General features: G+C 35.2%; 1 protein-coding gene across 8 annotated transcripts in view; it reads left to right on the forward strand.

The window, feature by feature from the left end:
- The window catches only part of myom2a (myomesin 2a), a 40,663-nt gene that overhangs the window by 6,773 nt on the left and 9,949 nt on the right, over positions 1 to 23,941 (forward strand). For 2 of the 8 annotated variants that reach the window (XM_088074985.1, XM_042485544.2), the window contains 25 exons: positions 25 to 163; positions 958 to 1,112; positions 1,745 to 1,837; positions 3,386 to 3,474; positions 3,580 to 3,618; positions 4,325 to 4,489; positions 5,334 to 5,495; positions 7,090 to 7,231; positions 8,370 to 8,569; positions 8,654 to 8,707; positions 11,379 to 11,506; positions 12,767 to 12,950; positions 13,860 to 13,877; positions 15,608 to 15,782; positions 16,445 to 16,566; positions 16,746 to 16,763; positions 17,549 to 17,736; positions 18,573 to 18,699; positions 18,871 to 19,049; positions 19,840 to 19,954; positions 20,655 to 20,814; positions 21,690 to 21,796; positions 21,922 to 21,966; positions 22,638 to 22,774; positions 23,790 to 23,934. In XM_088074985.1, coding sequence (XP_087931111.1) covers positions 25 to 163; positions 958 to 1,112; positions 1,745 to 1,837; positions 3,386 to 3,474; positions 3,580 to 3,618; positions 4,325 to 4,489; positions 5,334 to 5,495; positions 7,090 to 7,231; positions 8,370 to 8,569; positions 8,654 to 8,707; positions 11,379 to 11,506; positions 12,767 to 12,950; positions 13,860 to 13,877; positions 15,608 to 15,782; positions 16,445 to 16,566; positions 16,746 to 16,763; positions 17,549 to 17,736; positions 18,573 to 18,699; positions 18,871 to 19,049; positions 19,840 to 19,954; positions 20,655 to 20,814; positions 21,690 to 21,796; positions 21,922 to 21,966; positions 22,638 to 22,774; positions 23,790 to 23,934 — 3,086 coding nt within the window. Of the gene's footprint in view, positions 1 to 24; positions 164 to 957; positions 1,113 to 1,744; positions 1,838 to 3,385; positions 3,475 to 3,579; positions 3,619 to 4,324; positions 4,490 to 5,333; positions 5,496 to 7,089; positions 7,232 to 8,369; positions 8,582 to 8,653; positions 8,708 to 11,378; positions 11,507 to 12,766; positions 12,951 to 13,859; positions 13,878 to 15,607; positions 15,783 to 16,444; positions 16,567 to 16,745; positions 16,764 to 17,548; positions 17,737 to 18,572; positions 18,700 to 18,870; positions 19,050 to 19,839; positions 19,955 to 20,654; positions 20,815 to 21,689; positions 21,797 to 21,921; positions 21,967 to 22,637; positions 22,775 to 23,789; positions 23,935 to 23,941 lie in introns of all 8 variants that reach the window. The other 6 variants (XM_088074991.1, XM_088074990.1, XM_088074986.1 and 3 more) reach the window with 5 other exon arrangements.

Raw genomic sequence — 23,941 nt, forward strand, 5'->3', positions numbered from 1 at the left:
AAAAATTCTGATTTATTTTGGTAGGACTGCTGAAGAGGGGACTGAAGAGTACCAGAGAGTGAGCACTAATGTTGGAAAAGGACTGACTGTTATTCAGGAGGAGCTCCACAGGATGAGGATTGCCACCAAGGCTCAAGTGGATAGTCTCGCTATCCAGAGAGAGGTAAGGAGCTTGGAGGTACTTGATGGTTTATATGGGACTAAATCATAAAGTTTAGTATTGTTACCTGCAGACCTGGCTGATGGATTTAATGAGCTGAGTTATCATAGCTGATGTTTAGCAACAACATGGCTGCACCATCCTGAGTAAAGTAGTTCAGTAGTGAAATGACACGGATCAAATTATTTCATCAGTATTTGCAGAACATTTGTTTCGCCCATATGCAGATGACACTCAACTGTACATATATATTTAACAGACCACCTGGTTCTTGTTGATATACCTTATCAGTGCTCTGATGAGAGTTGAGATAACTTAATTTGCTGCTAGTTCATACTTCAATAAGTGACTGTTTGTAGCTTAAGAGCAGGTTTTTGATCAACATTTTTCAATAGCAGAGCATGGAATTTACCAAATTTTATCATGGATGTATGAATACAGTAACACCAATGAATTAATTCAAAACATCATGAAATGCTGTGATATTCCCACTGTGTACGAATGGTGCCACATAAATGTTTGACTGCAGGTCTAACAGCTGCCTGCTGACCTCACCTCTCTAATAATCCCTCTGGTCCGGGCAGATTTCAGATTTGTTGATCCTGATGTCAGCTGGGAAATGTTAATGATGGCACGTTGGCTCAGAAGACTTTTCTAATGATGTCTTCATTTCACAGAAACTACTAGTCTGTGTAGTTTCTTTTTTAAATACTTGATGGAGTACAGATGCAGTGTGAAAATAAAAAGATATTCCACTGCACTTTAAACATTCACTTAACACAGTTTACTGTCTCCAGGTTAAGGACAGGATGTACAGGAGGACAGAACTGTTGGACGATATCCCCAAGATGCCGGACTTCCTCGTTGCCCTGCGGCCCCACACCGTGTGGGAGAAGACTCCCGTCAAATTGTTCGCCACCGTGCAGGGAAACCCGAGGCCCGTTGTCAAATGGTCAGAACTTTCGCATCTCACGAGAATGGGGTTTAGATTTGAGCGTATTTATGTCTGAAATATCAAAACTACATTTAAAGTATGAAGTATTGAAGCTTACAGCACCCATGCATAATCAGGAAGTGGCAACACTGCATTTTTAAGAGCTGTAGACGATGACACTCATTTATTAAATAATATTTTAATGACTTGCATGCACAAGAAAAGCTAAAATACACACCGAACAATATTCCCCTTAATTACCGTATATTCTTTTACTGTTTAGGATCTTTTAGCCACATTTTATGTTTTCCTCATTTTAGTAGAAATCTATATTTTGATACTTTAAGGTCTAGTATAGCTGTGTCATATTATGCATTGATAAAATACAGGATTTATCTCCTCCCTAAAGGTTTGTGAGCATTGTTAGCATTCCTTTAATCTTTATATACAAATTTATGATGTTCAGCATACCCTCCAAATAGTCCTTTTACATATCTGTTGCTACTTAAATGCACAAAACGATTCACTTTATCATCAGATGCAGCATCACAGAGTTATGTATCACAATGCAGATGCTGATTCAACCAGTTTAAAGTGAGAGTGTGTACTGTTGGAGTGAAAAACACTCACTGACTGATGGCTGTTTGCAGGTATAAAGGTGGAGTACTCGTCAACCCACTGAACGCTCCAGGAAAGTACAAGATTGAAGACAAGTATGGAGTCCACAGTTTGATCATTAGCAGGTACGGCACAAACACAACTATTCATATCGCACATCTCATACACAGAGGCAACTCAAGGTGCTTCACATAATAACGTTTAAAAAGACAAAGGTGAGAGATTTTTCAGGAAACATGATAATAATATTTACATGTTTAACATCATGTCACAGAAATATGTACATTTGTGTATTAGCTCTTTTTCAAGTCATTCCTTTGTATTTTATTCTTGTTTTTTGTGCTACTTTTTTTTAATTTAAAATTTAAATTATTTTGATTAATTTCTTGTCAAATTGCTCATTACCTCCTCTCAATGTTTTTCAGAAAACAACAACAACAAAAAAAAAACAACAGCAACAATTTTCTCAGGTTTTAAAGGGTTAACTGTTGCAAAGATAAATATCTCCTCTTTGCCGGTTTTGTTTTTGATATTTTGGCGCTCTACCTAAACTCTTGGTGCCATACATTAAAAGAGGGGCGGCTGCAGAGGGAGGACTGTTGGATTTAGGGGAACGGTCCGCCCTGCTGGCCCATTTGTCATCTTCGAGACTCCTCAGCTGTTCGTGTCAAAGTGCTGACCTTTGCGTCATTCGAGCCACGAATTCCTCCCACCGCTCTCCCTCTCTCTTTCTCTGAGGCATTGAATATCTCCTCCGTCATTGCATTACAGGGTCAGCGAGGAGACTGTCGTTTATGTCTTCATGAAAAAAAAAGAATTTTCTCACTCAGATGCGTCAAGTGAAAAACTTTATTAGGAAAAAAACAAACACACACAAAGACTTCGTGTCCGCAGCGCAGAAAATGGATCGTCTTTTAAAATAGTCCAGTCCGAGGTGAAGGTCACATTTCTTCCATCTATTCTCACCCACACACCCGACTCTTTTCAGGCCGCTGCCTCGGTGCACCTTCTTTTCAATCCGCTCTTAATGTGTGAGGTCGTTTTTCAAAAGAGTCAGTACGTTATGTCGTGTGTCATAATCAAAGACATGGACTTGAGGAGTTGACAGCCGACCTTGTTAAGGGGGAAAAAAGCGCTGAAGTGCTGCTTATTATGAAGCCAAAACTTTAAAAATGGGCTAAATTTATAACAGTTTGCTCCCTCTCATGCTCAAATCATTTTTCTCTGTCAAGTTAAACATGGATCCGTCATCCGTTATTATGGCAAAATGTCCATGGGGATGGTTCTCAATAATGATAATGATAATGATGATTATTATTATTATTATTATTATTATTATTATTATATAATATAATAATAACAATAATAATAATTGTTATTATTATTAGTAGTAGTAGTATTATTTATAAGAATAATAATTAACTGTAACAGTTATTATTTTAATGATACTAATAAAATTAAAAATTGAGGTCTTCACATGATTTCAATTTCTAACAAAAATATTTAACAAAAATTAAAATCAAAATTGTTGTATTTTTACACTGAACATGTACATGTTGACTATATATTTAATATGGAAAGCTATGGATAGCTAGGATACTTTTTTAAAAAATATTTAAATAAATTACATAATGACATGTTTCCTTGCTGTCTTTTTTTTGTGATTTTTTTAGGTGTGTTGTGAGTGATACTGCTGAGTACAGCGCTGTGGCCACCAACTCGCATGGCACAGCTACCAGCAAGGCGACAATTACTGTGAAGAGTAAGTCATCCTTTATTCTGGCTCTGTACTATAATAATATCAGTAATATATAGCACCGTTATTCACATGTTTCTCCCGGTAATAATGATTTTATTTCCTTCACAGGACCATCAGGAGCCGGGGAGTCCTGCCAGCTTGGTATAGGTGAGGGAGGAGAGGGTTCGGATGGAGTTTTAAAAAATTTTTGGTTGGAATCAGGCCCAGACACAACCAGTTCAACCACACGGGCTACAAATAGCCGAGCATGTGAGAGGCCTGATAAGTGGTGGAAACTATTGTAAGAAGTTGTTGTCCTCGTTTGAGACGCACGCACACAGAGTAAAAAACAGGAGGAACCTCAGTGTAAACAGTTCAATCTGTTATAATCAGTTTTATAAACTAATTAAATAATGTTGGAATTCAGCAAAATATTACCTTCAAAATTTTATAACATGAGACAATATCACCGCTCCAAACCCCACAATGTCTCCCAGTGGTTGTCCAGTTAGTCATTTGGAAATGTTGGAAAACACATTAGCACAAAAAATTGATGTTGGGAAAACAATTCCCCCGGGAAATTTTTTTTTCCCACCATTTGATGTTGGAATTACTTTTTAATTTTTTTCCACCATTATGAAAAAAATCCATAATTAATTTTTTTTTCCACCATAATTTTTTTTCACAATCTATGTTTTTTTGTCCCTTTATGGGCTCCATAATTTTACATCCATATTTAACATCGACTGTATGATTTTGAAACCTCCGTCATCATCACTTAATGTCTACCTTTTGACTCATGTACACTGCATTTCACTCAATGTGTTATGAAAGGTTATTGATCATTAAGAGTAATGTTTCACCTTTTGCTCAGTGCCCCATCTGACTGACATCCATCCCAGTAAGCTGGAGGTGAGTCTGCTGGATCGGTTCCGGGTGAGTTTCGGTGTGGAAGGCGGCTCCATCAGTCTGGTGTGCACCATGGTGGTCGTCCCCGACCTCCCCAACGTGCCCCCCCTCGCCCAGTGGTACAGAGACGGTAAGACATTCATTCATGCATTTGTCCAGCGTGCCCTGTTCTTTTGTTATTAATGTTTCATTTGCATTTTGTCATTATTTTATTGATCTGTTTATTTATTTTTATTTAAAGCTTCCTGTAACACCTGTAAACATAATAACAGCCCACAATGTAATACAAACTGCAGTTTTTCATGTATCAATCCCACAAACAAAATTAATTTCCCACAAATGTAATAACAGTTGCCTACTACTAACATAATAAGACATTTTCTGCAAATGTCCACAAAACATGTCCGCGCCAGTGCGGGCTTTCCGCACGCTGGAGCGGGATTTCGGACATGTTCGCGCTGGAGCAGGCTGTCGCATATGTCCGTGGCGCTGGAGTGGGCTGTTGGACATGTAATATCATCATAAAAATATCATGTTATTCACATAATTGTAATTCAGCTAACATTTAATCCATTATTTCCCTGCTCATGATCTTTTTATTTTATCCTTAATTGTGCAGTAATTTGAAAAGGCTGTTTAAATGTGAGAGCTGTTAATTAATCATCAATAATCGGTCTGATGATCTATGATGATAATTGTGGTATCACCTTGAAGATGGTTTACAGGGATATTCATTATTATTATTGTTTATTGAACTTTCCAGCATTATATAAAAATTAAAAGCTCCGTCTTAAACAAACGTCATATATATGTCTTTTCTGGACATTTGCAGGACATTTTGTATTATGTTCGCAGTGGCAACTGCTGATATGTTTGTGTGATTATTACATTAAAATCTGTGTAACTGTGTATTTTCGTCACTCCTCACTGTGTCTTCCGTTTATTATTGATTATTTCCATTCATCTGCTAACAGATAAACTGCTGAAACCCGGTAAGCTGGTGGAGATATCTGTGGGCGGAGGCGCCGCCCGTCTGACGCTGCCTCACCTGGCCAAGGACGACGAGGGCCTCTACACCCTCCGCATCTTTACCAAGGACGGCACCGCCGAGCACAGCGCCTACCTGTTTGTTTCAGGTAGGACACGTGACTCTGCGTCACGTAACATTTTAACACCTATAAATGATAAATATATTATAAATAATAATTGGGTCACGCTGTTATGGAAATCTGCTAAATTGCTTTTCTGCAAAAATAAATATTTAATGCACATATCAGGAACAACAGTTTAAAAATAAATAGATCAATTTAAAAGGACAGTATTGATAGTAATAGTCTAAAAAAATACTGAAACATCAAACCTAGAAGCAAATCTAGATAACAGATAAATTATTAGATTTTAGCGATCTATGTTGCAATAAATGTATTGTGCAGTGTTTCTTTTATAAACAATATAATTTAAATGTCAGGAGTAAACACTTTTTAATTTTTCAGTAAAACAGCAGTTTTACTGAAAAATACCAAAAATAATAAATAATAATAAAATAATAATAAGTAAAACTACTCAATTTGAAAAATTGCCCATTTCAGGATAATATATGCCATATTATTTAATTGCAAGTATTGATGCCTTTATGTGTTCATCACTTTAATGTTGCAGCTGGTAAAGGTGGCATTCCCCCTCTGGATCATTAAAGTTTTTTGTTAGTTATATTTCAAATTAAAAATTTGAATTTAAAAAAAAAAAAAGTTTGAGTTCAGTGTCTCTGAAGTGTAGTGGAGGAAAAGTATTAAATAACATCAAATGGAAATACTCATGTAAAGTCCAAGTACCTAAAAATGTACTAAAAATGTACTCAAATGTACTGATTCATCATAAAGAACCACCAGCAGAAAAAGATTTAACACGATGGTTCGTTTTTAAAAAAAAAAAAGATGTAAATTTGGTCTTTTTGTGTCTTTGCTGACAGACAGCTGGAGGGTTAAGAGATAAATACCAGAAGTCAAAGTTTTAGGACTCAAGCCAAATCTTAAACTTTTACAGATGCCACATTAGACGTACACATTATGAAACAGGCTTAATTTAACTTCACTCAGTTCCCAGCATACCTGCTCCCAGGACGTGCCTCAACGTGATGAGAAGAGAGACGTTTTTCTTTAAATCTGGTTTAACAGCCTTTAATTAGTGAGCGTGTCTGTCAGGATATCTGCAGTTCCCACAGTAAAGCATATCAAAAGATGGAAAATAGGTTATGAATAATTTTCTCTTCACTTTTTGCTTCCTTTTTCTTTTTAGCTAAAAAAAAGTATATAAAATCAAATTTAATAAATGTTTAAAAAAGGCGGATAAAAGACAAAATAAGGTGCAAGTCAGTGCAAATCTAACTAGATAACTTTTAAATTTCTATCAAATTCAAATTAGCTTTATTGGCATGAATGTTTTATTCTATCTATCTATCTATCTATCTATCTATCTATCTATCTATCTATCTATCTTTCTATCTATCTATGATTGGTTATTCTAAACTCTTAAGACTTTTTTTAGCTTGTTTTGATGTTTAAAAAAAAAAAACATTAAAGTTTAAGGTCTTAAAGTGAATATTTCCTCATATTTAACAAGATCACAAGATTTCTATAATTGTATTGTATTGTGAAGAGAATTATTTATGTCTACTCTATCGTCCTTCCTTCGTCCCCTCCCGACTTATGTCCCTTTTTTCCGTCACCCTAGATGCCGCCCCCACTGCGGCCGGGGCCCCCGGTGCACCAATGAGCGTGAAGGCATATGACATCAACGCGGACTACGTCCTGGTTGCCTGGAAACCCCCCAACACCGTCAACGAGCCGGCAATCACCGGATACTTTGTGGATCGGTCAGTCTGCTTTCTTTTTATAGCACAGCACGCTGACGTGAATAAATTACACCGAGGAAACTATAAGCATGACATGATGTCACCGTTTTTATTTAACGTTTATCATATTTATCAATGTTTTTATATATTGACTACAGATGAAATGACTCTGTGATGTTATGTGATAGTTTTTCTTCTCAGAGCTCATTTACTCGCTCAGTATCAGCTTTGCTAAAACGATTTTTGGATTAATCGATTAGTTGATTTAAATGATCAACAACACGACCGATTAATTACTTAAAGTAATTAAGCAAATGTTTACAATACTCTATGGCTGCTTCTTCTCCAGTGTGACAATTTGCTGCTTGTCTTTGTTTATTTCACTGTAAACAGATATTTTTGGCATCTGGACAAAACCTTTGAAGCTGTAATCAGATTTTTTTTTTCAAATTCTTTGAAATTTCATAAACTTAACAATAAGAAGTGAAGAAGTGATTGACGGATAAGCTGCAGCCTAACTAAACACTTTATAAGGCAATCTATCTCTTTTTTTTTAAGTTTTTTAAAGTTTTTTATCTTGGTGTGATGTTTTTTTCACTGACATGACTTAAAAAAGAAGCAAAAAAAAAATAATTAAAAAATGCAGCTTTAACTAAAAAAAAATAACATTAAAGTTTAATGTCTTAAAAGTGAATATTTACTCTTATTATTTTTGGTTTTAATATGTTCTCTTGTATGAAGCACTTTGTGAAATGGTTTTGAAAAGTGCTCAGAAGATGAAGATTGTTATTATCAGAAAAAAACAGGTTTAATGCCAAGAAGGTTTTTCACTCACAAGGATTTTGTTTGGGTATTTTGGTGCGTTTGTGGTCAAAATAAACATAAACATATTAAGAGAAAATAAAGTACTGCAAAATTCAAGAAATAGGAATTTAGAATAAAAAATATGTAGAAAATATGTTTTAAAATTCAAAGAGTTGCACAGTGTTCGAAGCAAAGAGGATGAAATGTGCAAATCCTGACTAAAGACTGTAATTGTAATAGTAAGTACATATAATTATTACATACAGAGTTTGAATTATGCAGTAGGTTAGCAGCTCTTTGGACTACGTTTTCATTAATATTTGATTATTAAAAGTAAATTTTCCTCTCTGTGCAGGTGTGAATCCGGCAGCGACACCTGGGTCCAGTGCAACGATGCCCCGGTGAAGGTTTGTAAATACCCGGTGCATGGCCTGAAGGTGGGCCGCTCCTACCACTTCCGGGTCCGGGCCGTGAACAGCGCCGGCATCAGCAGACCGTCCCGCAAGTCCGACAAAGTGACCGCCCTCGACCCCGCCGAGAGCGAGAGGCTGCAAGGTACCGAGGAAGGTAAATACAGAATACAAACCGGCGAGTGCGACCTTTTCCTAACGGGTCTGTTGTTGTCGTCTCCTGAAACAGTGATTAAAATCGAAGGAAAATACGACATAGTGATCAAGGATGACGACCTGGAAGGTACGGTGAAATACAAAAACTGATCTGCGTTCAGAGATTTGCTTTTAATTCTTTTAAAACCACTTTATCGTAATTTCACACAAATACTAACATGTGTCCCTCTTTCCACACCTCATCAGCACCCTCATAACAACATTTCATGCAACATTTAAAAAACGCACTAAATGTAAATCCTTTTTTTTTTCAGACGTAAATATCCCAGTTCTTATTTTCCCATCAGCATCCTCATAGCTGATCTCTTAGGTTTGTTGCATTGCATCACATAAACATTAATGTTTTATTCCATAAAAAAGGACAAATAAGCTTTTGCTGTTGAATTGAGATTTATCACTATTTAATCACATTTTACAAATGATAAAAACTTTTATATTTAATTATACAGATTAAATGGAACAAAAAACAACACAATCTCAAGAGCAACGTATAGATTTTCTGTTATATTATTTTTTATTTATTTTCTGTTATCATTTTATGTCAGTTTTTATTTATTTATTTATTTATTTATTTGTTTTTTTTTACTGCCAAATCCAAATTCTGAGATTAAAATGAAAATTAAACTCAAAATTCTGAAAAAAAACCATCACAATCTGTACCGAAATGTAAAGATTTTGCATAATAATGTATTTTCTATTTATTTTCTCAGAATTGTGTTTTTCATCTCATCAAATTCTTTCACTGTTTTCATTTTATGCCACTTTAGTTTTTTGCCAAGTCCGGCCCCTGAGGTTAACATCAAAATTTAGAAATTAGGACATTTTTTTACTATGAAATCTTTTTACTCTGCAGTCTTTTTTCACACTGTTCATGGGACTCTGAGGAATCTCAGAACAGAAATATTTATTTTCACATTTCCAGGTCTGCTATAAACGCAGAATTCCTTAGTTACCTCTTTATTTTGTCGTATATAAGTTTAAAAAAAAGTGCTGGTTTAGCTCAAGTCTTTTCTACACAGTTAAACCACACAAGCTTCTCTCAGTTGTTAAATAAAATCATGAAACTTTTACAAACACAATGACCGAGAAACACATCACACCAGTCTAAAATTTCGAGTATTTAAAAACATCTACACTTTGAAATCAGAACTAATCTCTTATCTTTTCTAACTTTTTGATTTTAATGTGACAGAACAAACATCTTCCCGTCTCCTCCCCTCCTGACTGCTGTGCTGCCATCTTTGATTTAACTCCAACTTTTCCACTCATACTTTAATCGACTAAAGTGGTTTTCAAACTGTTTCAATTAAACACTTCAAGATTTTCTCCTCTTACTCCAAAGTGTGTCGAGTGTCCCCGTCTCGCCTTTAAAACCGACCCTTAACACAAAAACTAAAGTTAAAAAACACGTTGGTGTCATTTTTACACGTGAAACTGTTGCAGAGGTCCCACATTTTACTGAGATGCGCTTAATTAATGACAATTTTAGGCCTTAAAAGAGTTAAAAAAATGTTTTAGAAAAACTCACTATGTGCCTGTATAATTGAGTTTTTTTATTTTTTATTTTTCTTATTGCTTAATTTAATTTCTCATGCTGGTTGTATCACTCCATATTCTGAGCTCAATGAGTATCTTCCACTCTACTGACCTCGAGGACTTTAACACATTTACATTTTTACAAAGATATAACATGATTTGTTTTGCCACAGCTCTCCTTCGGAAATGGATATATTGTTATTACTAAATGCTAATTAAGAAAATAATTTTTTTGTACAAATGCCAAGGACAAATTTTCCAAGCCAGTTCAAAAGAAGATTAGAATAATGATCAAAATATGTTTTGTTCAGCTTTTTAGAAACACTTCTTGTCAGCTTTTACTAATTTTTTTGCAACTTTGGGGACATTTCTTACCAAGTTGTTCATTGTCTTTTCCCCGTGTTTTTGAAAGAAATCAAACAAGTTTGCAATCGCCCATTATTTTCCCATAAAATAATTTCAAATATCTAATTATAATAATTAGAAATATATTTTTCTGGAAATTTTCCCAAATATGTTTAAAATAATTTTCTAATAATTCCTTTTTAAAAACAAATTTTCAGGTAATTTTTCTTTTTTTTTCTTTTGTTTTTTTTTTTTGGACATTTCATACCAAGTTGTTAATTGTCTTTTCAACATATTTTTGAAAGAAATCAAACCAGTTTGCTATGGTCCAATACTTGGCAAAAAATAAGTAAAAAGTTACAAAAAAACACAAGCACAACTATAAGAAAAACAAATATAAACAAGAAAATGGCCCATTAAAAATTCAAAAAATTGAAAAAAAACATGTATACATTATTTTTCCATAAAATCATTTAAAATATCTAATTATACTAATTATTATATTATGTCATCATTTTCCCATATATTTTTTAAATATTTTTTAAATAATTCCTTCCCTTTTTAAAAACTAATTTTCAGGTCATTTTTTTTACACCTTTTACTAATTTCTTGCAATTTTTTTGGACATTTCGTACCAAGTTGTTTATTGTCTTTTTCCCAGTGTTTTTGATAGAAATCAAACCAGTTCAGGCTTCACCGTGTTTAAACAGTTTCTTAAAGGGGTCTAAAGAAAGCTGATGCTGATTCAGGTTTAAAGGGTTAAAAACATTTGAGTACAGAAACACATAATGTGGGACTTCTGCATCAGGAGCTGCTGTGTGAACTTTAGGCCTCAACACCGTTCACTCCTAATCTAGGCTACGTAACGATACCCGGGGAGCCCACCAACGTGCACGCATCGGAGATTTATAAATCTTACGTCGTGCTGAGCTGGAAGCCTCCCAGCCCTCGAGGACGAGCGCCGCTGTGGTACGTCATCGAGAAGGTGTGTGTCGCTTCACCTTTGGCCATCCATTTCCATCAATGTAGCTGACTGTTAAACTCTGTTCTGTAGTGACGACATAAAGAAGACATTAACCTCTTAAACTCAAAATTTTACCTTTCAGTGCCCCTTAACTTTTTAAAATTAATAATTTATTTTAGTTGTGAAGTTAAATGATGCTAATTGTAAGTGAAAACTTAGACCCACAAATTCCATATTTTTATCAAATGATGATATTACAATATTACAACTTAATGCATCATTTGAAACACAAAATTCCCCACAATGCATCCTAAAACATTGAACCTAATAAGCTGTATTTTTACTGCTTTGGCCAACAGAGTTTAAGAGGTTATATGTGTTTTTTATGCTTTTTTTAATATTCTAATAACATGAACATGAAGACACTAAAAGCTCAACATGTGTCATTTGCACTGTTGGGGCTCCACTTGTTTGCAGCCAAAATTAAAATATGACCTGAAAAATAAAAAATCCACACGAATGTCACATATACAGTTTAATTTAAAGAATTTATAATCTATTAATATGCTATAAATTTAGATGATAAGGTAGCACAAATAATATATATTGGTAGGATCAATATTACTAGAGTATAATTTAATTCTGTTTTATCTCAGTTAACATTTTATGTTTTTTTGACTTATTGTTTCCTTAATGTGTTGTTTAAATCTAATCATTTAATTTTCAAATGAAATTTAGTAGTTTTTTGTTTTTAATTTTATTTTGATCTCTTTTATTGGCTGATCTTCCAAGAGTAGCAATAACTAATAGATTAAATTAAATTATTTAATTTTAATATAATTTGTATTGACATAGGCCTATATATATTTAAAATAATATAATTTTCAAGTGAAATGTGCTTTTTTATCCAACATTTTGCCTTTCTTATATATCATTGTCACAACTCATTTCTAAAATCTTTTATTTATTTTTTCATTTTGTAAAAATAACAACAACAAAAAAATATAGTTGCAGATGTATTGTCAGATTTTTGTATGACTTTTAAATAAGTCTTTTTTGGGCTCTATTAGGGGCCCAGAAATTGCAGATCCTTGTTGATATTTGTTTTAGGAATCATTATTTTCTTTAGTTTTGGGAAGATCAGATGCAAACTGAGTTGAGCCCCAACTATGCAACGACGCGTGACCTCCGCCCTCAGAGCTCGTCTTCGTGTCTGTGCTACATTGATGAGATTGTCGCAGATGGCGGTTTCCTCTCATGTCCTCCTCGACTCTCCCACAGTGCTTAGCGGGCACTGGAGCGTGGCAGCGGATCAACACGGCGGTGAAACTGCACTCCCCCCGTTACCCGGTTTTTGATTTGCAAGACGGGCAAAAGTACCAGTTCCGAGTGTATTCGGTCAACTTGTACGGCTCCAGCGAGGCCTCCGAGCCCTCTGAGCCCATCGAAAAGGTGGACGAGGATGGTAAGGCTATCGGATCAGAGCACCACAGCGAAGTACAAATACACACAAGTACAGATACACACAAACTTTTTCACACATGTTGATTTTAATTTAAAAGAAAAGTGAGAGTCGGTACTTTTCTCTATTCCATTATTATTTTATGACGTTTTGTTCACATATTCAGTATCTTTACTGTTGCAATCCCTCTTTGTATTTTTAAGAGCCAAATGATGCCCCCAAATCCCAAAAATGTCTTTATAATAATAATACATCAAAAGGAAAAATGGGAAAACATTTTTGAAAAAATTAGCTTGTCCAAAATATTATTTTTTATTTTTATTTTTACCTTTATTATTATTTTATTATTTTTTTATTCAGATCAGAAATACTTTGTTGATCCCCGAGGGGAAATTGGGGAAAGTATAGAATATATCAATAAAATTTAAACATAAGTACTAATATAAAACAAATATATCTAAACATATATATATATATATAAATGTACATATACATACATGTATATAAATGTATATAAGAGAAATAAAAAACAACAATAAAACTATTACATAAATATCCTTTAGTATGTTTTTAATATATTGTAGGTAAATTCTCATACTTATATTCTTTTCACAACAAAAAATAGTGCGTAAAATACATTTTTAAGGTATAAATCTACTGTGAGCTAGGTAGAAATGTGACATTTTGGGTTGTTTTTGGGTACAAAATTGTGGATATTCAGTGTCTAATAATGCAGCTTTATTGTATGGTCTCACCCAGAATTTAGTACTTTTTTAGATAGAAAATGTCTCTAAAACAGTGCTTTTGTGTTTGTAGTTTGAGCATACACCCTGAACTGAAAACAGAAAGATGTGTTTGCAAAAGTGCTTAAATTGACCTTTTGTTAAAAGTGGGTCACTGTATATATTTCAGGTACGGAGCTGCCCGTTGGTATGTACAATTTAATGGAAACACCTTTTTAAAAGCACTTTTTTTTACGCCACTGTTAACATCACAAACCACTGTGTGAGTGTTTTAATCAGGAGTGATGGGCACAGCACACAAAAGTATTTGTACACAATTCTTCTTTGTATTGTATAAAACCAGACTTTGGTACATTTTAGACATCCTCTCGTTTACACCTGACCCTTCTGACGCGTCTTGTCTGACATTGTCAGCTCGTATTCTTGCATTAATTCTTTTGCATATATTACAGTGTGCAAAAAGATGTATGTATTTCTATCGCATTTTAACTATTTTCATTAATACTCTTTTATTCATTATTTATTCTATTTATTTTAACATCAAACCTCCACTTTTAACTGTTAAAGTATCAAAACTTTTCATCTTGAGCTCAAAGGTAAACATTATATCAAGTTAACAAGTGTGCTTTAATTCTACAGAGGCCGATTTAAACGTCTCCTTCTTCAAATCTCAGTCACTTCTTAATCAGATGCCCTCCAGCATCAGGTTGTTGTTTTGCAGTTTCACTGAATCTTTAAAACAAAGTCCAGACAAAGTGTTTACATCACTTTCACAGACCCACCTCACTCTGTTTGTCCACATAATGACGGCTCACGTTTGGTTAAAAACGCCACAAGGGCCTCTTGATAATTACATGTTTTACAAGGGACTTTTTATCATTTTCTAATTAGGATTATTAGTATTTCTGCTCTGTGACGAGCAAACGGATGTGATTCGGTACATAGTTTTTATCTGCGTATCCCGGCTGGCACCGGACACCTTAAGACACGAATATTTGGTTGAAATAGGGTGTGACGTCGATGTCAATTTGACATAAAATACTGACAACAGATGGCGTTGATACTGTTTTGTTGGTTTTAGGTTGTGTTGTTAACCCTTTAAAACCTTAGCAAACTGGACGGATTTCTTCCAAAAATAGAGAGAAGGCAACAATCAACTTATTGGAACAAATGACCAAAAAAATAAGCAAGAAATTAGTTGAAAATACAAGAAAATTACCTAAACTTAAGTTAAACAAAGGAAAGTAAAAAATAAAAACAAACATGGAAATGAACTGAAAAAGTGCTAAAAATAATTCTGCAACATAATCTTACAGATACATCTATGTTTATATAACTCTGATAATTATAAATACAGTTTCAACATTTTTTCCTCAGCTTTTTTAGAAAATCATTTTTTAAAATCTACTAAATTCTTGCAATGTGCAGGACTTTTCTTGCAAAGTTGATGATTGTCTTTTTTTTCCATTTTTTTAAAAAGAAATAAAACCAAATTGCTAAACATTCAAATCACCTATGAAAAACGTCTGAACGCAGCACAAAAAAATCAGTGCCGATCACGGTTTCAAAGGGTTAAATAACTAAAATCCAACATAGTCCAAACATCTCATGCAAACCTTCATCTTGACGCAGAATTTCGTGATGGAGAACAAAATACCTGCAAAACATCATAATGTTTTTTTCAGTTTTTCAGACCTGATATTGACGTCTGGTGTCAGCTGGATAAATTTCTTAACTTATGTTGGATGTTGAATTTTTTTATGTTTATGTATATTTTTGCAGTATAACTCTTAAATGTTGATCGATTTTTAACACGTAAATCGAAGGTAAAGAAAATACCCTTTTAATGAAACAGTTAATGTTGAATATTGTATCATCTCTGCTGCTGAATAATTACCTGTTTTCCTCCCTGAACAGGCGTCCCCTCTGCTCCCGGTAAGATTGTTGCCACCAGAAACACCAAGTCGTCTGTGTTTGTGCAGTGGGAGCCTCCCAAACTTCTGAAGAACCTGATGGGGTACTACATCGACGGCCGCGTTGCCGGATCCAAGGAGTGGTTCCCCTGCAACCACAAACCCTTCAAACACTCCAGGTGAGTGTCCAGGACCGACAGAGTCCGGCTGGGGCTTCAAAGTCCTAACACGTAAAACTGACATGGGAAAAAAAGAAGAAAAAAGACAACTCGTTTTTGAAATTTTCCAACCAATTCTGTCTATGTGTCTCTATAATAATAATAATAATAATAATAATAATAATAATAATAATAATAATAATAATAATAATAATAATAATAATAATAATAATAATAACAACAACAACAACAACAATAATAATATGGCAGCTTTCAAAACACAATTGCGGTGACCCTGGTGGCTCAGTGGATAGATCAGCGCCCCACATACAGAGGCTGTGTCCTTGCTGCAGCGGTTGCGGGTTCGATTCTGGCCTTGACCTTTTGCTGCATGGCCCCCCCTCTCCCTCTTTCACGATTAAAAAAACTTTAAAATAAAAATCATTAAAAATAGCAAAAGTTCAGACAAGGGATGCAAAGAAAAAAAAGATTATTTAAATTGAAAAAAAGAGAAAAAATAAAGATTAAAAATAAGTTTGCAGCCATTTCTGGGTGGAGGAGACAGTGTAAAAAAAGAGGAACATCTTTAGCTTTGACTGAAAAGTCTGGTTTCTCCATGTTTGTGCTGCACGATAACAAAACGCTGCTTCAGTAAGTTTTAATAAAATTAAAATGTGCGGCAGGTTTGTGGTCCACGGCCTGATCCCAGGGGAGACATACACGTTCCGCGTCCAAGCCGTCAACGTCTTCGGCCTCAGTGAGGAGTCTCAGGAGTCGTCTCCCATCGCTGTGGAGCCAGCACTCGGTAAGAGCGACATCACGTTTATAATAAACTCTGTTACGTGAATGAAAAGTGCCTTTAAAATGCTCGTAAAACTGGTGGGTTTGAAAGAAAATGCTGGAAATGAATTTCAAAAGAAACAGATGATTATTTTGGTAAATATGTACCTGAAAACAAAATCATTTTATTATTATTCTGTCCAGGCAAGGGAGTGGAATATAGTAAGTATGAAACAGTTGATTTTCTCCCACCTGACTCACCCACGGCTCCCACTTTGTCCACTTTTCACTTTATGTGCTTTAGTCACAGATCTGCGTATTTTCAAAGTCACAGTACACTGTAGTAACGAAATGTACTACTGTAGTAACGAAATGCACTGCATGGTGCCACAGAGATCACAAAACACACTTTAACTATTTAAAACTACTGAGCAGTTATTCAGCACAGGTTTTTTAAAAATACTTTGTGGTATTTTGTCAGGTGTTATGAATCTACAGTAATTTGACAAAACAAATGCATGAAGACACACACAGCTCACAGCTAAATAATTTCAATAATCAGCACAGGCTCAGTGTAAGGGTGTCGGTAAAGTATCTCAAATGCATTTTAACCCTTTCAAACTTGAGCAGTGAGGTTTGATTTCTTGCAACAACAAAAAAATTAGAGAAGACGATAAGCAACAATTAACCAGAAATTAAGAGAAAGTTGCAAGAAAACTACCTGAAAATGAGCACAAAGCGCAAGAAAATGACTCAAAAAAGGGCTGAAAGTGGGAAAAGAATATTTTCTCTATTTTCCCCTTTTTAAAAAGCTCATTTTCAGGTCATTTTCGTGTCATCTTTTACTTATTTCTTGCAATTTATGGGACATTTTTTGCCAAGTGGCCCGCTGACTTCCTGGCCTGTATTTTCAAAAGAAATCAAATCAATTTGCTGTAAAAGGCGACTGAAAGCAGCACAAGAAAACTGCTGTTGATCCAGTTTAACATTAAATATTTGTGATTTAGCAACTCCCAGCGCTCCCTTCGGCATCACCATGCTGAGCAGCGACGGCTCCTCCATAACTGTGTCCTGGAAGAAACCCAAACACAGCGGCGGCTCCAAGGTCAACGCCTACTACATCGACAAGAGAAACGCCGACAGTTTGGTGTGGAAGGAGGTCAACCTGGAGGCCGTCAAAGAGAGAATCTGCACCGTGAGTGGCGTCGATCATACAGTGAATCACACAATCATAAAACTACTTTATTTTGGGAGCTGACAGAGGTGGAAAGTACATTTACTCAAGTACTCGCCTGTCTGCAACTTATTTCCAGAGTTATGGTATCCATTATTTTTGTTTATTTTTTTAAAAAATCTGTCTGTTTTTTTATGTTTTTGCATTATTGCCTGTATTTGACAGGACATAATGTAAGTGTAAAAGTGGTAGAGAGGGGGGACGACATGCAGCAAAGGTTCGGCGCTGCGGCCACGACACCGACTTTGCACACGGGGCTCCGGCACGATCCACTGAGCTACCGAGCATTTCTATACAGTGCTCGGTGTTTAGTGTGTACATCCTCCCACTTGTGTTCGCACATGTGATATTTGAGTTTAAGTGGCTTGAGTATTTGTTCATGGAGACGATGTTTAGGTTTTGTATAGGCCTTCTTTTGTTTGTTTTGTTTGTTGTTTTTTGGGGGTTTTTTAAAGATATTTTTTCGGGCTTTTGTGGCCTTTATTAGATAGGAAAGCTGGGGAAATGACAGGAAACGGGGATGAGAGAGCGGGAATGGCAGCAGAGGTTCGCTGGTGGGATTTAAACCCAGGGGCACTGCAATGAGGACTCACAGCCTCTGTATATGGGGATGGTTTGTTTTCATTTTTACATTTTTGGAATAGATTTGGAATGAAGATTAATTCATTCATTCATTTGAAGGGCAGGGGTTTTCACAGCGTGGTATTGGTACTTTATTTCAAGTAAAGGGTCTCTGATACCTGACCCGTTATTCGTTGATAATCTTCTCACATCTCTCCCTCCTGCTGTGTTTCCAGGTTGACAATCTGAGGGAGGGAACCTTCTACGAGTTCAAGGTCCAGGCCGCTAACATGGCCGGTGTCGGCCTGCCCTCGGATCCCAGCGCCCCGATGAAATGTGAAGCTTGGACCATGGACGAGCCAGGTGGGAGAGCCATCACTGCTTCTTAAAATATATATATATATAATACTAATCTACCTTCTAATTTCACATGAAGTCAGAAATATTTAACCTGTATCGCTGCAGCCAACACAGATTTCTTTTTCCTGTCGTGTTCATGTTTTTATTTTATTTTTTGTTCTGTGTTACCTCCAGGCCCAGCCTACGACCTGAGCTTCTGTGAGGTCAGAGGTCACTCCCTGGTCCTCCTGTGGAAGGCTCCGGTCTACATCGGAGCGAGCGCCGTCACCGGATATTTGGTGGACATGGCCAAGAAGGGCTCATCAGAGTTCACCACGCTGACTCAGGAAGCCGTGAACCACCGTTACCTGCAGGTAGGTCATCGACTGTCCCGATGAATTACGCTGTAACTTCGTCTGTTTTTGCCTTTTATTGACAGTTTGAGTCAGAAACTTTGTTCACGTGTGATCTGATCTCTCATCTCTCTGGTGCCGCTCTGCTTAATGTCCCAAAAAAGTATCACAAAAAGTAAAGTGAAGCAGCGTCGTGTTTTCATGCACCAACTGGCTGCCCACACAAACAAGAGAAGTAACTTCTCTATATAGTTTTAAGACCCATTTCTGTGCTCTTGCTTTTAATTAATTCCACCCTCTATTTATTTTTCATATTACGGTTGTTATTTCTGAAAAACTTGTTTTATGATTTTCATACACTTTTACTGTTTTGACTTATGTTGTTTAATATTCATATTTCTTTTATTTGTTTTCCACCTCTGGTCTGTTCACAAATTATTCCCACAAAGTTATGGTTTCCATGTGCTGTATAATTATTATAACATATAATAACATATATATGTTTAAATGTTGTTAGGTTTTAATTGTTCCACCTCTGGCCTGTCCACAACTTATGTCCAGAGTTATCCATGTGCCTGTACAATGATTTTTATTTTATTTTCTTTTATAATATATATATCTATATAAAAATAGAGATATATATATTTAAAATAAATGTATGTCTCTATATTGTTAGTTTTTAATTTCTTAGCACGCTTGCATGTAAAGCACTTGCATGTTGCATTTTTCCTCTGCGAGTTTTGCCACATTGTACAGGTAAAGATGTTTTCTATGCTTTATTCTAATGAATGAATAAACGTGTTTCCTGCAGGTGAGCGGTCTGGAGGAAGGTGAAAGCTACGTGTTCAAAGTTCGTGCTGTTAATGCTAGTGGTGTCGGAAAAGCCTCCCAGGTGTCTGAGCCGGTCTGTGCCAAAGCTCTTCCAGGTAAAACATCTCAACACCATTTAACGTCTATTTGAATATAAATAGAGAAATAATAGACAAAAAACAGCCAAAAAAGTAATATTTACTCACAATAAAAAACATAAAGCAAAAGAAATATTCAAACACACGATGAATTGGTTTACAAATTCGAAAAGGAGTGAGAAGAAATACAAACTTATTTAATCTCAGCCCTTCTCCATAAATCACTTAAATTTAATTAACCAGCTTCCTTATTATTATTATAAACCTATAAAACCTATATGAAAACATCCACATACCCAAAATCAAATATCCACAATTTTACATTAATATTTAAAAAGAGGAGAAAAAAATTAAACATAAAATAAAGATAAAGTAGTCAAATAAATAAAGAGAAACCCCTGTAAACACCTACTGATTGTCAAGCCTCCTCTTCACCCCTGTACCTCCTAAAAATCATGTTTTTTATATTTTTTTATTTTATTTTAAACTAATTTGTTGTTGAACATTGTTACACGGGTCATTTTTTTGAATATTTCCTGGTTATTTTTAACATTAAACATTATTTAGATTTTTTTATTATTATAGAATAACAGAATTTTATTACCTAAAGAGTTACCTAAATTACCTCGATGAATGAAGACATGAGCATCATATTTACAATTTATTTTGAAGATTTTCTGTGTAATGTTTTACACAAACATGTGATTCGTGTTAACAGGCACTCAGGAGATTGTGGCCGGCGTGGACGAGGAGACCGGAGACATCTTCCTGTCCCTGGAGGCCTGCGAGATCAGCGAGACGTCCAAGTTTGTGTGGTCGAAGAACTACAAAGCCATTGGCGACTGCCCCAGGGTCGCCGTCACAGCCAAGGGCAGAACGTAAGCACGCCGAAATCCTCGACACGTCACAGAGGTCACAGAAGAAGAGATTATCTTCAAATAATGAAATACGTCACCAGAGCAAACAGCGCGTTTCCCCCTCGAGGTTTCGTCTGGTTTTCTCTGTCACGCGTCCTCGCTGAGCTCACGATGATAACGAGCCACCAAACAGATCACGTCTGTCTGTTTCCAGCTCTCATTTTATAAATGAATGTTTTCAATTTATTAGTTTTTTCAAGAAACCTGTTAGGAAACGATCTGAAAAGAGAGAGGGGAAATAATAGATCCAAAAAGCACCCAAAATGAATAAATAAAAGACCGATAGAAAGAAAGAAAGAAAGAAAACTATTAATCCAAGAGGGAAATTCAGGCCTCCAGCAACTCAGTACGTTATCATACAAACAAAAAATACATAGAGATATAAAAGAATATATATAGAAACTCCAAGAATAAAAGGGCCATTGAATTGGTATTAAAGCGCAGAATAAAGAGCATGTGGTGTTTGTGATGAAATAAATTAATGATGATAAATATAAATGACAAATGTAATGTAATGTGTTTTTTTTACGCAATTTTTTGATATAATATTTTAGGAGGAAAAACAATAGTGGCTTCTCAAATGATTTTCACAGTTATAATAGTAATATTATTCTTCTTATTATAATAATAATAATAATAATAATAATAATAATAATAATAATAATAATAATATAAATAATAATCATTATTTATGTAGCACCTTTCATACATAAAACACAGCTCAAAGTGCTTTAATTGTGAGAGTGCTACTTTTATTCCTGTAGGGTTGATGTTTGCAGTTTTGTTGACTCTCATAGATACTGAATAATTGAATATTTGCAGCGTTTGTTCCTCAGCTCCAGACTGACTTTCACCAACCCCGATAAAGACGATCTGGGCAAATACTCTGTGGTCGTCACTGACACTGATGGAGTCTCTTCCAGCCACACTCTGACTGAGGACGGTAGGTCACAAACTAAATGTAGAAAACGGCTGATTTTTAGCATCATGAGTCTTTTGGTCCTTCTCTTCAGACTGTGTTACTGTTTGTTGCTCATGTTTCATCATTGTCTTCAATCCGTTCTGCAGCCCTGAACACCATGCTGGAGCTCAGCTATGCCATCAGACATCCAGGTGAGCGTTAACCTCCTGTATTGTATTGTATTGTATTGTATTGTATTGTATTGTATTTTATTCTATTTTATTTTTTTTTTTATTTTATTTTATTTATTTATTTATTTATTTATTTATTTAATCTTATTTTATTTTATTTTATCTTATCTTATTTTAGCTTTTTTATTGTTATTGTTATTTTTATTTTTTACTTTTTATTTTTGTTTTTAGTTTTTATTTTATTTATTTATTTATTTAATCTTATTTTATTTTATTTTAGCTTTTTTTTTTAGCTTTTTTTTATTGGTATTGTTATTTTTATTTTTTCCTTTTTTTGTTTTAGGGTTTGTACATTAAGTACTGGTAAGTTGTACCAGATGAATAGAAAAGAAACACACAAAAACACACAAACACACAAAACAAATAATAGAGACAATATCACATAAAAGACAGACAATACAGCATAAAACTACACAAAAAAGCACATCACTTACAAAACAGAATAAAGAGCTGCACATAATAACGCATCACGAGTGAATGGTAAATTAGAAACAGGTTGAAGGTCAGTGAGAAGCGAGCTGAGCAGCTTTTAATGATCTTTTCAAAGTGGTTTTGAAAGTCCTGACGTCAGTTTAAAATTAACGCTGTTTCCTGAGGATCCTAATCTCAGTGTGTCTTTTGTTTCTGTGCAGTCGTTCCTCTGAAACACGGTCTGAACTACGAGGTTTTGGAGAAGGGTCACGTGCGCTTCTGGGCGCAGGCCGTCAAAATTTCCTCCGCTGTGTCCTACAGGTTCATCGTCAACGACAAGGAGGTCAAAAGTGGGGAGGTAACGCTTCTTCGACACTCATATTAACTGCATTTCACAATTAAAATGTCATCATACAATTACTCATTTACTGCGCTTAAAGGCAAAATTCAGTATTTCTCAACCTTGACCGTATTTCTCCATGTTTTTGTGTCCAAGTGACAGTGGAGGGCATTTTTGTACCAGTTTACGTTTCCTAAATACAACCCCAGTTCCAAAAAAGTTGGGATGTTGCGTAAAAAAACAGAATACAATGATTTTCAAATCCTTTTTTGACATAAAGCCAATTGAATAATGTACAAAAATATAGCATTTAATAATTAATCTGATTAACTTTAGTTACAGTACAAATGATAATAGTAATAATGATAATACATTTTATTTATAGAGCGCTTTTCACAATGCTCAGAGACGCTTAAGAGACAAAAACAAAGTCAATTAAAATCAGTTAAACATACAGAATAAAAGACAAAGACATGACATTTTAAATTAAAACTGATTAACTTTATTATTTTTTGTAAAATATATTCTTTATCTGAGTTTTATGTCTGCAGCACGTTCTAAAAAAGTTAGGACGTTATTTAAAACGTGCAGAAAACAGAATGTAATGATTTGTAAATCCTCTTTGACAGACATTTGAATACAGTACAAAAACGTGATATTTGATGTTAGAACTGATGAACTTTGTTGTTTTTTTGTAAAATACACACTTAATGTGAGTTAGATGTCTGCAACACGCTCCAAAAAAATATGAAACGGACGTGTTTACCACTGTGAGACATCACCTGTTTTTTTTTAACAACACTCAGTAAACGTTTGGAAACTGAGAACTCTAACTGATGAAGTTTTGAAGGTTTTTTTTCCATTTTTTGTTTGATATACAACATGCACAGTTGGTAATGTGAAACACTTTCTCAGCGGCAGAGTCTGGACTCACTGTGTTGCTGAAATAAGCAGAAAAAAAATCAAAATCACAAACCGACTGACTCAGATTTGGTGTGTTTTAATACAACTTTATTCTTTGTTTTCCTCTCAGGGAGTTAAGATCAGCCACGATGTGGCGACAGGAATCATCCAGATGACGCTCGATACGTTCACCAGAGCCAACGAGGGCACTTACACCGTCCAGATCCACGACGGCAAAGCCAAAACCCAGAGCTCGCTGGTCCTGGTGGGAGACGGTGAGAT

This window comes from Plectropomus leopardus, chromosome 3, assembly GCF_026936395.1.
Source record: "Plectropomus leopardus strain MGB_pleo_1.0 chromosome 3, ASM2693639v1, whole genome shotgun sequence".
Classification (NCBI taxonomy): Eukaryota; Metazoa; Chordata; class Actinopteri; order Perciformes; family Serranidae; genus Plectropomus; species Plectropomus leopardus.